Raw genomic sequence first — 14693 nt, 5'->3', positions numbered from 1 at the left:
TATGTAATGTGAAATTATATTGTTAATGTTTTGTACAATATTATATGATATACTAACAAAATTTATTCTCCTTTTATAGAAAATATATACAAAATGAACAATTCAGTACTATTGATACTGTCTATTATTATTGGATTAATATATACTGTCACAGCTTTAAAAAATGATGAATGTGAAGGTAAGTGAGCATTTTCAATTTTGTTTTTTAGTGTTTTTCATAGTTTTTATTCAAATTTATAAATTCTTTTAATTTGGTAACATTTCAGTATGTGTATCCACTGTGGAAAAATTTGCTAATACTTTAACTGAAGATATAAAAAAAGATACTAGGAAAATAGAAGCAGCATTTAAAGAATTTTGTAAAGATACAAAATCTAAAGAAAACAGATTTGTAAGTATTTATGGTGAATGTTAATATTACTATAATAAACATAGTGTATTGTTTATATTTTAAATAATCTCCTTTTGTAGTGCTATTACTTAGGTGGTTTGGAACAATCTGCAACAGGTATTTTAAGTGAATTAAGTAAACCTCTATCTTGGTCTATGCCTGCAAATAAAGTATGTGAAAAATTAAAGAAGAAAGATGCTCAGATATGTGATTTAAGATATGGTAAGCTCACTTTTGATTAACCCTGTGTTAAAAAATATATCAGTTACTTTTAGTTTAATTTATAATATTGTTTAATTCTAGAGAAGCAAATTGATATTAATACTGTTGATCTCAAGAAACTTAAGGTACGTGATTTGAGAAAAATATTGAGTGACTGGGATCAAACATGTGATGGTTGCATAGAAAAAACAGATTTTATTAAGCGAATTGAAGAACTGAAACCTAAATATTCTAGCAGTGCAAAATCAGAACTTTGAAAGGTATTCAATGATGTAGATATATTATTATGTTAGTATGGCTCAGCTTTTGGATATTCCTTTTTACAAAATGGTTAACAGTATTTATATGTTTTTTCAGTTTGTGTATATGTATAAAAATCATTTTGTAAAATTCATTTCATGGAATTTTTAAAAGCAATATGCATTTAAATTTCAGTGGTTAAGATTAAGTTATACTCTTAAATTATATTAACGAAGCAATATCTTAGACATGGTTTTAAGAAATTAGGAATATTGAGCAGTGAAAATTTGTAAAGAAAGGAGGATTCCTTCTAGTGTAGCCATGCTAATGCAAATTAAATATCATGAAAGGTGCTCCGTTTTTATCATACCAATGTTAGATAAATATAAATAACTCAAATTTTTCATACAACAAATTATTTTCATGTTTTTATCTTTCATTGCTCTTCCTCAACTATTCTGATACAGTGCGTTTATACATGTATGGATCCTATTTATACCAAAATGCTGTGTACTATATGGACAGATATGTATTTGTGATGAATTATCAGCAATGTGTTGTTATATATATTTATTCATTCTTTTTTTGTTACACTGAGCATTTACAATTAATTTTTGTAGTATATTCTTTAACAATATTTTATAATATTGATAAGATAATACGTTATCTTTATGCACAAAAAAGAAAGTTTGTTTTAGATAGTAATAGTAGAAATCTATAAAATGTTCAGTATTAAAGGTTCATTAATGTGTTACAATTTGTCAGAGCTAGCTTTCCTTTATTCTAAAATGATATTTATAAGTGCACAGAATATCTTATGTATAACATTAAAATTTATTATTGGTAGAACATTGTCACTTAAACAGTAATATTATTTTGTGGAAACATACTTATGAGATGTAAAACGGAAAAGTATTATAAAATCTCAAAGATTTAATAATTGTGGCATTTAATAAAAAAAACTATCTAATAAATTTGCTATGTTTTATTTTAAATTCATATGTGTCAGTGTAGTTGCATTAATAACTTCTTTTTATTAATAGCCGTTACATTTCGGTGAATCGCTCCAATGTCCATCTGCTTTACATGTAATTAGTCCTTGCTTTTTACCACCGGGGCATATGTACATCAATTGATCTTGATACAAGTAGGAGCGACCACGAATAGTAGCTCCCGGTGGAAGTTTTGGTTTATTGCATGAAAGTCCTATAAATATTAAGTAATAAAAAAAGAATGATACAGCATTGTGTATTATATAGCATTATACTTACTTGAACATCTACTGTATGTTCTAGACCATTTCCCATTTGCAAGACATTTTACATTTGATTGACCAAACATTACATATCCAGGTATACATTCATAAGTAATTGTATTGCCAAATGTAAAGATTACTGTTTCAACACTGTCTTCTTTTATCACTGCATTTGCAAGTTTAGGTGGTTTTCCACATGTTACAGCTAAAATAAAAATTACATGTCAACTTTTCAATAGTATATTATTTTATACATATGATTTAAAATGACTACTTTATTCTCAAGCTTACGTTTACAAGAAGGAATTGCAGACCAAGTGTTGTTTGGAAGACAAACAGACTTTTCATTGCCTTTAAGAATATAGCCTTGGTTACACTTGAACATAATAGTACTATTAATAGATCTTGAATAATTCTTCTCAACAATATAACTTTGCTCTGGAACCTAATGATAATTTGTTTTTAATCCCTCTCATTAAAATCTTTATTTGTTCTTTAATAACCACATATTACTTACTGTGATTTCAGCACACATTGATTTTTGACAAATATTATCTATTTCATTATTAAATAAGGCTGCCATTATGGTGTTATTTAATTGTATGTCAATAATTTCCCACTGACTATGCTTATTACAGAACCATGTTAAATTAGAAACAGATTTATGAATGTTTTCATTGTTCAGTTTAATCTCATCACTGTTTTTACAGCTAAGTACTATCTTCTTCTTATAAGTATGACCTTCTACAAAGTATTCTAAATTCTTATAAAAGCCATTATACTGTTCTTTACCATCCAATTCTTTATTCTGATTATTTCCCCAAATAGTGGTATGATTATCCAAACTTGGTTTTTTATTAAGAATTTGAAAAAATGGGTGATTTAAGATGAAACATTCTTGAGGCTCACAAGAGGATAATGGAGATGACCATTCTTCATTATCTGTACAAATTCTGACACCATCACCTACTAATTTATATCCTACATTACATTTTATTGAAATATGTGAGCCAGCAACAAATTGGTTCTCAAGATCTTGATTTTCTTTGAAATCATAATCACTTTCTTCTGATGTGCTTCCTATATTTGTGTCATTAGATGATGATTTTCTTTCAAAAAGCTCAATAGTATCATTGTCTTGCGTTTTAAACAGTAACATGCCATTATTCACGAAGGTAGGCCATGAACATTTAAGAGGTATACAATCAGGAACAAATCCAATCCAGGTACCATTTTCGGTACACTGAAGCTTGAATTCCTTCAAGAAATTATTACCCCGAAACTTATATCCCGAGTAACAAGAATATCCAACGACGTTATTAAAATCGTAACTTTTCTCAGATGTGTCATTGGACGTTTCTACGCTGAAATTCGTGTCGGAAGTTTCATGCAAATTATTCGAACTTGCAGAAATTATATAACCATGTTCAATCCTGCATAGATATTAAACAAATATTTATCGCGAAATTATTATTGTTAATAATAATGCAACTCACTGTTTTGGCGGTGGGCATCCATATGCCACACATGTGGGTCTTTCATGATCCCATAACCCTGTTTCCATGCATGTTAGATACTTTTCTCCTATTAAACGAAATCCAAGTTCGCACATGAATTCAATTTGTTGACCTACCTGAAACGATAATTAGTAAAAATTCTTTTTTTCACAATAGTGACAAATTAATCACACCTGTAGAATGGAAAGATCATCCCTTTCGTATTCTTCTATCACGTATTCGATATCTCCGTGCTCTGGGGCCAGTAAATTCTTGCATGTCTTTCCTATTATGGAAAATGGTGCAACAATAACTAAATTTTATTTTATAGGTGAGATTAAATTTTACCTATACAAATTGGTGGTAATCCGCTCCATTTTCCATCAGCGTTACAAACTCTACGGGGATTTCCTCGAAGCTCGTAGCCAGGCAGACAAGAATAGTGTATTTTATCCCCGAATAAGTACGATCTACCCTGTACACGACCTCGTGGAAAATATCCCGGGAAGCCACATCTTCTTCCTCAAATTATTTTTACGTCCATTTTTTAATTATGTTAGAAAAAATGATTGACCATTATATTACAAAGTATTTCGTCTTACTGGTGCAAACGGGCGTATAATATCCTTCCCATTGTCCTTGTTTAAGACATTTTACTTTCAAAGATCGGTATTCTTTATTGTGGTATCGCACCACATAACCATTCTCGCAGTAATAAGTGATCTTTGACGCATCTTCGCTAACATTTATGTTACCTTTAAAGGGTACAACAGGTAAGGGGCAGCCATGGCAAAACGGGCTGCTTAATATCTAAGAACGTGAAATTCATCGTCATAATGAAAACTCGGTGCATTTACTGGAACACTATAATTACCACTGTGTCACCGTGTACGTGCTCCTGCACCTGTGACCACGCGATTACGTCCCCATGGTATTTTTCGCATGTGCTGAACAAGTGGTTCACATCTGTCCCCGCTAAAACTGTGCTCCAAATGTCTAATAAAGTTAATTTACCCAAAAAGGACTCGGATTCTGAAAATCCTCCACCCATTCGATCCTGTTCTTGTCCAATTACGAGAGTTCCATTGCCTTATCGCAGAAAAAATTTTTTTATATTATTTTTTATAAGTAAAGTTCTTTTTTTTTTTTAATTTAATTTACGTATGTAAAATATTTGGTACCTTGAATAGTACTTCTTTTTGCCAACTGAGTGCCATTGTCTCTTAAGATTCCGTCGATAAATATATTCCAAAAACCATTTTCCGCTTCCCAGGTAAAACAGATGAAATGCCAATGACCATCGTTTACTTTAATATCAGTTACTACTTTATGGCCATTTACGTATATTACGAGTCTATTAAAGGGATCGAGAAAATAATGTTAGGTATACAGGCAAAGATAATTTTATTCTATGGAGAGGATTTTCTTATTACCCATTGTAGTCGGTTAAAGTGAACGCGTTATCGTAGTAACGCGTCGCGTATGATAACACAGTGCCATAATTGAACGTGTCCTTCGACTGCAGCCACAAGCATGCTGTCAACTAAAATTAAGTACTTCTATAAAATGAAAAGGAGAAAAATTACTTATTTTTAACTGTTATATTGTCTAATGTTCTTTAGTACCTGTGACAGATTGTCTATAGCACCTTTCATACTAACATAATCCGTAGTTCCTGATTTACTAAAGTGTATCACATAATCAGATGATAATTCTGTAAAGTAATGAAGAATGAGTAAAAAAAAAAAAATTATGAAAGTCTACAACTCATTGTTAAAATGATCGATGATTCAAAAAAGAAATAGTTCTTCTCAAGACTATACTTTCCAGTCTCGCAATCGCGTCCTGTGAATGGAACAGGACACGTGCACGTGTAATTAGAAACGCTATTGAGACATTTTCCTTTGTTCAGACACGGCTGGCTCTCACAATAATCTACTTTTATCGTGCAATTTGCTCCAGTATAACCATCTATGCATTCACATCTGATAATTAAATAATGCATTAACTTTTATTAATAATATATATCATCTGTTGTGAAACTACACTTATTTATTAATTACTTGTAACTCATTATTGTCGCATTTTCCTCTTCGATATTTATGCAGTATGAATTTCCACTGCACGGTAGCCAATCACAAGGTAATAAATTGCAATACCGACCGAGAAAACCCGGTTTACAGAAACATTGCCAGGTTTCGTTGATATTGCGACAAGTGGATCCCTCCATGCAAGGCGAAGGCTCGCAATGATTAATGGTACTCTCGCAAAATTCCCCTAAACGATACATTTATTCGTAAAAATCTAGATTTTCAACAATTAATCGTTTCATGGAAAAATTCATTGAAATAATTTATAAATATACCTTCGAAACCGTCTTTGCATTCGCAGGTATAATCACTCTCTGTACTTACACAAGTACCATTGTTCTGGCAGGGATTAATGGTACATTCATCGATATATACCTAAAAAATATTATTCATATTACTGACTAATTTATTTTTCCTTATATTCGTTACTTTCTAAAAAATTGCAATAAATTCGATAAATAAAATTATATCAATAAATTACAACTATTTTACCTCACAGTTGCTTCCTGAATATCCATTTTTGCATGTACAAACGTAAGAAATTGTACTGTTTGCAAAACTTTGCATGTTGCATGTGCCTTCGTTCAAACAGGGCGAAGAATCGCATGGATTTTGAAACGACTCGCATTTAGAGCCTGGCACGAATTTTTTATTTTATGTATAATCGTAATTTTTTGCTAAAATACCCTTACCTACCATTAGTAAAGCACTAAATGAAATTCTTACCGACATAATAGTCAAGGCATTCGCAGCTAAAGCTATCTTCTTCTTCTACACATTGTCCATCGTTCAAGCATGATTTTGCGTTGCACATATTTCTCTCGATATTGTTAAGAAGTAGACAATCGTTTACACCTTTGGTACCACGGTTACTGGTAGTAGAATTAGCTGGACACGAGAAACACTGAGTTTGTCCAAATTCCGGCTGATAAAATCCAATGTCGCATGTTAGGCAAGGTTCGAGAGCGAAACGTGTACTCTGATGACGTTTCTTCTGCGAATAATATCCCGGCTTGCACAAATCTAAAGAAACGTAAAATATATTTTCACGAACAAAGAATTTTCTTATTTTCAGAAATTCTGAATTTCTGTTTTCTTCAGCAAAGGGGAACGAAATAAGGTGAGTTGAAAGAAATAGATGAAATAAAAAGAAATGAAAGAGGAATACAAAAAAATTCATTTGTTCATAAAACACTCACGTATACAATCCCTTGAAAATTTCGAATGAACTTTTCTCGTGGAAGTATGTTCGGGGCAACGTTTGCACTTTAAAGATCCAGTTGTGTCCTCGTACTCTCCAATGGGGCAAGGCTGGCATCGTTTAATCGAGGAATTGAAAAAAGTGCCCAATGGACATTTTACTAAAATTGAAAAAGAAAACCAACTAACAGAGTTTCCATGATATTACAATAGACAAACATTGAGTCTAATTATATTCACCGCAGGTATGTTTCTTCAGAACACTTCCCGGATCACAAAGCTCTTGGAAATTCTTAAAGACGAGGTGCAAATTCAACGCGAGTTGAGCGATCAGTTGGTTCGTCTTGTTGTTCAACAAATTCAACTTTCCAGACTGAGACAACGATTCGATCTTCTGTCTCAATTTTTGTATACCTTCTCGAGGATTCTCGATGTTCTCCTCGATTATTTTCGCTGAATTAAATCAAATTCGAACAATTTTTCCTTTTTATCAAGCAAATAGAAATTTTAAGAAAATCTCTTAGCAATTTAATTATCAATTTCAAACAAAATTATCAATTCTAGAAATTTTTTATTAATTCTCTTACCTAAAAATTTGAATTTGATCCCAATTTTCTCCTTCTTCTTTTTCATCTTCACTTTAGTTTTATCCACACTCTGATCGTTCACTTTCGCGTGTCGTTTCAACCTGGCACATCTCACTTGATCGTTCACGAATAACTCGATGGCAGAGGTATCGCCAGAACGAAGTTCTCTCCGCTTTCTTAACGAGTTAGAATACACCGTGCCCAATTGCAGAGGGCTTTGCTCGCATTCGGGATCGAACGTAATTAAATTGCACTCGATATCGTTTCCACAAATGTCGAGCAGTGTCGTTCTTAAATCGGCAGTGATATATTCGCTTAGCTAATTTAAATAATAAGAACAAAAGGGTGATATTATATTCTAAAAGTGATATTTGCAATCTACGTTATCAGGTGAACGAAGGATCGATACTTACTTCACGAAGAGTGGTTTCATTATCACACACGTCCGTTCCATTTCCCTCTAATACGATGCTTCCTTCTTGGGACACGCTTTTTGGAAATGTCGATTCTGTATAGTAAAATAAAGTGTAATAAATACTTTCGATTAAAGACATATGCACGAGTTAGCAGTAAAAAGAGATTAAGACCACTTGATGTTGAATTTGTAATCAATTTTTCATAAATTTGAGTAACAAATTTATTTTTTTTTTTTGAGTAGGAAAAAGTTGGTTGAAAGAATTCTTAATGTTGTTGAATTTAGAAACTTGTGTAAACTTTAGAGTATGCATTATAGAATCGTTAAGGTCGGTATACCCGAACAATCTGGTATGTAATTGTCCTCGGTCCAATTTGAAGAATTTCCATTGCATTTCAGCAGCAATATATCTTCCACGATATGAACATTTGGCTCTTCTTCGACAGCGAATCCAAATCCCTCCTCACAAGCGACAGTGCACTCGTTCGTCCCGTTTTCCAACGTCGAGGAACACTTTGAGTAACCGTGCAGTACGTTTGTCACTTCTTCGCAGACATCTGAAAACAGATATAATACTTGCAATTTCTTTGCAAAAATTTCACGGTACATTCTTGAATATACGTGTAATTTTGAAAAAATTACGAAAAAAGGATCGAATTTTTGAAAGTGTCACACAGGAATGACCGTTTAAAGTGAAATGTAGCACCTTTTATAGTGACATTTAGCACGCAAGTCGCCTTATTGTCGTACTTGTCGATTGCATTGTAAACCACTTTCGTTAATCCAATAGGAAATATGTTTTCCCCTGGCCGATGAGTTTGCTCCACTCGTACAGGTGTCTTAGAATTGTCGTAAAAGCCAGGTTCGCTCCAACTTACGTTGCTTAATCCAAGTCCGTTGTCGGTGAAGAGTGTCGGAGGATTTATGCAATTCTCGATCATTGGTGATTCTGTGTCTGAAGGATATTCGTCTTACAACCAAAATAGTCTGGTACAGGATGATCAATTTTAGAGCACGAGAAAAAGAATAAAAAAAAAATTGAGCTTACCAAGGACTTTCACTTTAAATTTACATCTAGCTTTATTCCCAGACGAATCTTGCGCCACGTACACTACTGTACGTGTACCAATTTTCACCCTCCATGGAAAATTAACGTACGGTTTGCTCCATAACGTGGGCAATTCATCTGCATTGTCACTCGCCACTGGTGTCGTCCAATTAACGTACGCATAATTCTTCCCCGGTAAATTTTCCGTAATAATGTCCGATGGACACGTGACTAAAGGTGGTGTTTCGTCTGAAGCAAAAAAAAAATAATACTAGCTTAGCTATTGTTCAAATAAACACAGAAAGTAGTATGTTACGATACCTATACACCGATTGATAGTTCGACGTTGTGACCAGACTCCAGAACGACCGCCACAAAATTTGGTACGCGGTCCCTCAAGTACAAAACCGTTCCTGCATCTTATTGTACAGTTTGTTGCGAATGGCACTTTTTCAGGACCAGAGCAAATTTCAGGGGAAACTTCACCGTGAGAAACTTTCTTCAAAGGTTCACATCTGATTGCTGTGAACGTAGAAGAATAAATAAATGAATTCGAAGTAACCAACTTGATACGTTCATATTTCATTGCTATTCGAAAAAGTGAACGGAACATCAGAAATTCGGAACATTTCGTAACATAAAATTGTCTGAATATTGGGTCAAAGAGATTCTACGGTTGAAATGGCCGACTAAATTCAGGGGTTCACTTGATCCTCCACTTGGACCCCAGATCTAGGAAATTCAAAAATCTAGGGAACCCTAGGATCGAAGAAGGCATTTTATCCCATTCTCTGTGCAAGATCCTCTAAGAATAATATTCCTACTTTTCTTTTGAAAAAAAGGAAAGAGAAGCACTGTGCAGGCGCTTTGAAAGCAAACTGCGTGCAGTCATAGCAATCACACATGAATTACGTATCTCGCTGAAAGTGACCTTAAGTCCAAGTCAACGTCTGAATTAAATTGACCACTGGATTAAGTCAATCCTCAAGTGCCAAATGAATTTTAAGACCATATCGATCTTCCTAGAAAAATTTACCGTATCTTGCAAAACAGAAGTTTCTATTTTATCGTGATTACGCGTAAAGCCATAAATTCGAAGTTCACCTTTACACGTAGCTTTAAGACCGTCCCATTGCGACAGCGGCAAACAGTTGCGAAATTTACTTCCACGAAGTTGATATCCAGTTTCACATTTGAACTGACATCGTGCGTCGATTGGATACGCTGTCGAATTTTCTGTAATCAAATACTCATCCTCCTCGTTTTGACAGCGCATTCGACCGTGGGCAGGTGCTCGAAGCGGAGGGCATGTCTTCACTGTTTAATCGTGAGGGGTAGCACATGGGTAGCATATTTCAGCGTATTTTCATAAATAAAAACTTCAAATATGTTCATTTACAATATTGTTAATTGTACGAATTGCAGTTTCGGGGAAACAATGTACAGGGTTACTCACATAAACATCTCGGTTCGTTCCCGGACCAATTACCGTCTTTTCCACAGAGACGAATACTGTCGCCAGTCAGATAGAAACCGATCCTGCATCGTATGCCACACGCTGCGTGCACAACGTTGCTGCACGCGCTAGCTTTTACCAAATATCCATTGTCCGGCACCCTTAATCTTGGACAAGTTATAACTGAAATAATTTCGAGATGTATAGACTATTATATTTCGATATACTAAAAAATATTTCTCAATTGTGTAGTAATTTCACAAAATACTTGCTCTTGTAATGCAAATATTTTCTATGAAAATATCGATAGTAACATAAGGGATAAATTCAATTTTATTCGATTTTTTATTCAGTCTATTCTAATTTAACACTTTTTAAAGTTTTGGCAAAAAACAAAGAACGACAGTGGTTTGTTTTGGCAATTTTTATCATTGCAATTTGTTGTCGATTGAGTGCTGAGTATACTAATTTTCATATATCATCAGAAGTGCTTTTTAAAAACGACGATCGATACCTTTTTTTTCAATGTCGACTAAACTCATTCGTTCTTTACTGTTTTTATTTTACTATAGCTGATTGTATACGATTTCTAACTTCATTCTGAATAAATCGAAATTTGCATCAGGGTTCAGATTAGTTGAAAGTGAATTTAGATCGAGAAAAAAGCTAGCTAATAACGAAATAATGGATCCACTCGACAAGAGGCCTCGCGATTTCGTTGCCATCTCGAGGAATCTAGCCGAGGGCGTGTACAAAGCTAGACGGATGAGAAGGAAATGGTTCCAAAATTACGAGTGGCTGTTAAATGAACACGTGTACGTATACACGTGAAATAAATTTCCTATAATTGGCGAATACTTATCGGTAACCCTGTTACGTTAAGTAAATTACAGAAAGAAATGCAGGATCTATGCAAGGAGCAACAGACTGTCGTTGCCACAGAGGCATTCGTTCGAGAAGAAGGAAAAACTTGTTTGCCAGCTCCGATTACGACGAGCGGAGAGGTTCTAATCATTTGAATTATCTTAATTGCCAAAAAATCTTTACAATTGTAATTTTGTTAATTTACAAAATTACAACCTCGAACCACCTAATTTATCAATTTAAACATCGTTCAACTCGTAGATGAAATTTTTGTAGAAATACAATTTTCACATAGTTTGCTTCTGATTAGTCTATTACCTAATACCGAGACCATTCTTCTCGAAAATTAATTCCCAAAATTCACACGTCGATGTTTAGCACAAGAGAATCTTTCGTTTCAGCTGTTTCAAATAACTTCTTCGAATCATAAGTTAATATTTCATTAAGTTGCTAATCGCTGCAATAATTCAATCCTACTATACATCAATGTTACACGATTTTACAGTACGGCTGGCTCGCGTCGAAGCCAAAATTTCGTTTGGAAAAATATGGATCTTACTGGCCGGAATATCCCGATCCTCTGAAAGGTGTGGAACGTTTAACCGGAGATATGCCTCTTCTTGCCGGTGGTATAGGATACATTTGGTAGCCGATTAAATGAATGAAAACGATTAAAATTAAAAATAAAGAAGTACGTCAAAATTACCCTCGCATTTATTCCGGTCTGTGGTGAATCCGGAAGCGCAAACGCAATGCTCCACGGAAGTTGCAGGTACTTTAATGGTCACGTGATTCACGTCGGGACAGGATATGCACATGGACGTGAAATCACCGGAAATTTCTCCAGATGCGTAGGTACCATTTGGACAAGCTGAAAGTAAATTGTGTAATCGAACAGTATCGTGTAACTGTAGAATATATTGGAAGGAAACGGTACTCTCGCGACACATCCTTTCTTTCTCAAAATTTCTTTGAAATTACAGCAAAAAATTGTATCAATTTCTATCAATTTGTTTCTTATTCATTCTTATTCCTGCTTCTTTTCTTTCGTCTATTATCTTTTCGTATGTTCTGTTACACTTTGAATATCTTCGTTGCATTTAAGAGTAGGGTAAAATAGTGTCTTTGATGGAGTTATTCGATTCACAAGTACGAAAGCATTTTCGGTAGTATTCGATTCGAAATTATTCTTTCTCGCGGTTTTTCTTCCGATTTCAAGGACATCTGCATTTTTTTCTTCTATAGTTTTTTTTTTTTTGGAGCATTCTATGATAAATTCTACAAGTTATACTTTTACGATCTTGAGATCGCCTTGAACGTGAAAATTATTTGTATCTCTACCAGCTTCGATATTTTTCCTAAAGTAGAAGGTATGTCTAATTATTGAAATTTTCTAATTATCGATATGTTCGGTGCGAGAGACTAACAGATCACCCAGTATAATTAGAGTATTCAATTTTTCCTTTCATTTATATTTTTATTACTACTCTTTCGTTTATCACGCGGAATATGGAAGAAGAACTCCCGTCTCTTTTTTTTCTTTTTTTAAAATACAAACTCACGATGACAAGAGCCATTGAAACCGGAGCCAAAATACCCGGTGGGACAAATGCAAGCATAATGACCAGTTGCGGTGCCGCAGGCGCACGTCGCGAAATTATCGCAGCAATTCCACTCGTTTCCGACTTCGCTGATATTTCTGCATAAGAGATTGCAATTATCTGGAAACGTCACTGGCATGTATTTGCCCGTTTTCAAATCTGTAACAACGGAAACGGAGGCGATTCATAATTAGATAATGCACTCTCTCTCTCTCTCTTTCTCTGTTTCGTCTTCGTAAAAGAAACAATACAATCTTCGAAAAGAGAATATTTTTACCAGACTAATGCTAATCTTATTTTCTTTTCTTTATTACGATTAAAATGATAAAAATTGGAGAATTGGAATTATTTAAACTATTACTCCAATTATGATTTTTTTTCTTTCCATTTCTTTCCTACATATCGTATATTTCGAACGAAACTCACCACGGTGCAAAGCTCGTCGCACGAAAGCCTCGAATTCCGCGAAACTATCGAGAAAATAGCTGTGCGTGTATCCAGGGAATGTAGCTATGTTGTGTAGCTCGTCGACGTTTCCTGTTCTTATTCCAAACGTGAATATCGTTGCACCCGCGTCTTTCAATAGATTCGCTGCAGGCCGTGGATCGCCGCCATTGCTGAATCCGTCAGTTATTAGGAACACTGCTTTCTTAGCGTCTGATCGACCCTTCTCGAGTATCATCTGATAATTGTTTTTTTTTTAAATTTCGAAAATTCATTTTCGAATATATATATATTTTTTTTCAACAATATCCTACATACAGCGTGATATATTAAAGATAACATTTATTATACGTTAATTGAAAGAAGAGAAATCTCGAAATAATCAGAGAAATTTTCTCCCGAGAAGAAATAATGCATAAAATATATAATACAGAGTACAGTGAAAATTTACACTTATATGGAGAATTTGTATATGTATACATCATCTTCATTTTTTTTTTCTTTGATAAAGAAACAAAGATTCCAAGAATATGTTGATAACAAGTGGAGGAGACTCTTTGATGACAAACTATATTTTTTAATAATAACATATCGTGTCATTAGTTCTTTTTTTTTTTCTTAAAAAAAAAAAGTAACTTTCATATAAGTGTGAATATTTGTTCAAGCAGCGTGTACAAGCAGAAGAACTAAAAATGGATTCGTGGACTTACAAGAGCTTCGAGAAGGGCACCTCGAGTGTACGTTCCTCCACCAGTGTAATTAATATTGTTCAACTGCCTGTTCAGCAAATAACACTTGTTGTCGTTCTCACCAACGCGAGATATCTGATCGACATTCCGTCTAATGTTTCTTTTACCACCGAACGTTACAATCGCGACTCTGGTTGCAGAGGGTTCCACAGAGAAATCGGAGAGTAGGTTCTTCACGAAATTCAGTTCGCTTTGGAAATTTTTCAAGCCCACCGATCCCGAAGCGTCAACGAGAAACACCAGTTCCACCTGAAATTTCGTTTCGATAGAAAAAATCTCATCTCTGAACGTATACACGTAGATTTGCAAAAACCTGGATGAAAATTTTACCCGGTCGGTATCGTTCCTCAGATAATCGATGTGAATTTTCAACAATCGCGACAACGTAGCTGCTTTCTTCTTGAAAGTTTTCTCGACGTTCCTTAAACTGGCATTTAAACCACGCTGACTCGTCGTGCTTCTCTTATCTTTGAAATCGAGCAACGACGACGCTGCTGTTTCGTCGATCCTTCGAAAATTCAGCTGCTCGTCGAATCGTGTAATCGCGTCCAGTGACACGATAATTAACAAACACGAGAATAGCAATGTTAATACGCGTATCCTCGCCATTCGACCGATCATCTTTACGATTCGCG

General features: G+C 34.4%; 2 protein-coding genes across 2 annotated transcripts in view; one reads left to right on the top strand and one right to left on the bottom strand.

Moving 5' to 3' along the window:
• LOC108578643 (mesencephalic astrocyte-derived neurotrophic factor homolog) overlaps window positions 1–870 on the top strand; it is a 1281-nt gene extending 411 nt beyond the window's left edge. Inside the window, exons 2-5 of the mRNA XM_017942010.1 lie at window positions 80–178; window positions 267–391; window positions 472–613; window positions 695–870. Coding sequence (XP_017797499.1) covers window positions 94–178; window positions 267–391; window positions 472–613; window positions 695–870 — 528 coding nt within the window. The 5' untranslated portion in view covers window positions 80–93. The remainder of the gene's footprint in view (window positions 1–79; window positions 179–266; window positions 392–471; window positions 614–694) is intronic.
• Window positions 871–1841: 971 nt separating this feature from the next.
• LOC108578622 (sushi, von Willebrand factor type A, EGF and pentraxin domain-containing protein 1-like) lies at window positions 1842–14679 on the bottom strand. Its single transcript, XM_017941986.1, has 32 exons — window positions 14389–14679; window positions 14020–14307; window positions 13292–13547; window positions 12827–13024; window positions 11971–12135; window positions 10401–10583; window positions 10049–10261; window positions 9266–9466; window positions 8945–9193; window positions 8603–8851; window positions 8235–8453; window positions 7895–7989; window positions 7482–7800; window positions 7135–7347; window positions 6894–7055; window positions 6421–6717; window positions 6187–6329; window positions 5970–6069; window positions 5668–5881; window positions 5423–5589; window positions 5230–5318; window positions 5038–5147; window positions 4786–4958; window positions 4479–4693; window positions 4207–4414; window positions 3953–4126; window positions 3799–3890; window positions 3605–3741; window positions 2626–3541; window positions 2400–2553; window positions 2125–2313; window positions 1842–2059 (listed from the first exon to the last, which is right to left on the bottom strand). The coding sequence occupies exons 1-32, from the start codon at window positions 14677–14679 to the stop codon at window positions 1890–1892; spliced, it is 6849 nt and encodes a 2282-aa protein (XP_017797475.1). The 3' UTR covers window positions 1842–1889.
• Between the last annotated feature and the right edge of the window lie 14 nt (window positions 14680–14693).

This window comes from Habropoda laboriosa, unplaced genomic scaffold, assembly GCF_001263275.1.
Source record: "Habropoda laboriosa isolate 0110345459 unplaced genomic scaffold, ASM126327v1 scaffold45, whole genome shotgun sequence".
NCBI classification, from domain to species: Eukaryota; Metazoa; Arthropoda; class Insecta; order Hymenoptera; family Apidae; genus Habropoda; species Habropoda laboriosa.
The sequence above is the reverse complement of the archived record's forward strand: the minus strand, read 5'-3'. Positions and strand labels throughout refer to the sequence as shown.

Excerpts from the sequence above, each read along its gene's own strand:
- LOC108578622 (XM_017941986.1), bottom strand. The coding sequence starts at position 14,679 with ATGATCGGTCGAATGGCGAGGATACGCGTATTAACATTGCTATTCTCG. Across the intron at positions 12,136-12,826 it reads TTTCAATGGCTCTTGTCATC|CTTGTCCAAATGGTACCTAC; the intron begins GTGAGTTTGTAT and ends ATTTACTTTCAG. Across the intron at positions 7,056-7,134 it reads TCTGAAGAAACATACCTGCG|TAAAATGTCCATTGGGCACT; the intron begins GTGAATATAATT and ends TTTCAATTTTAG.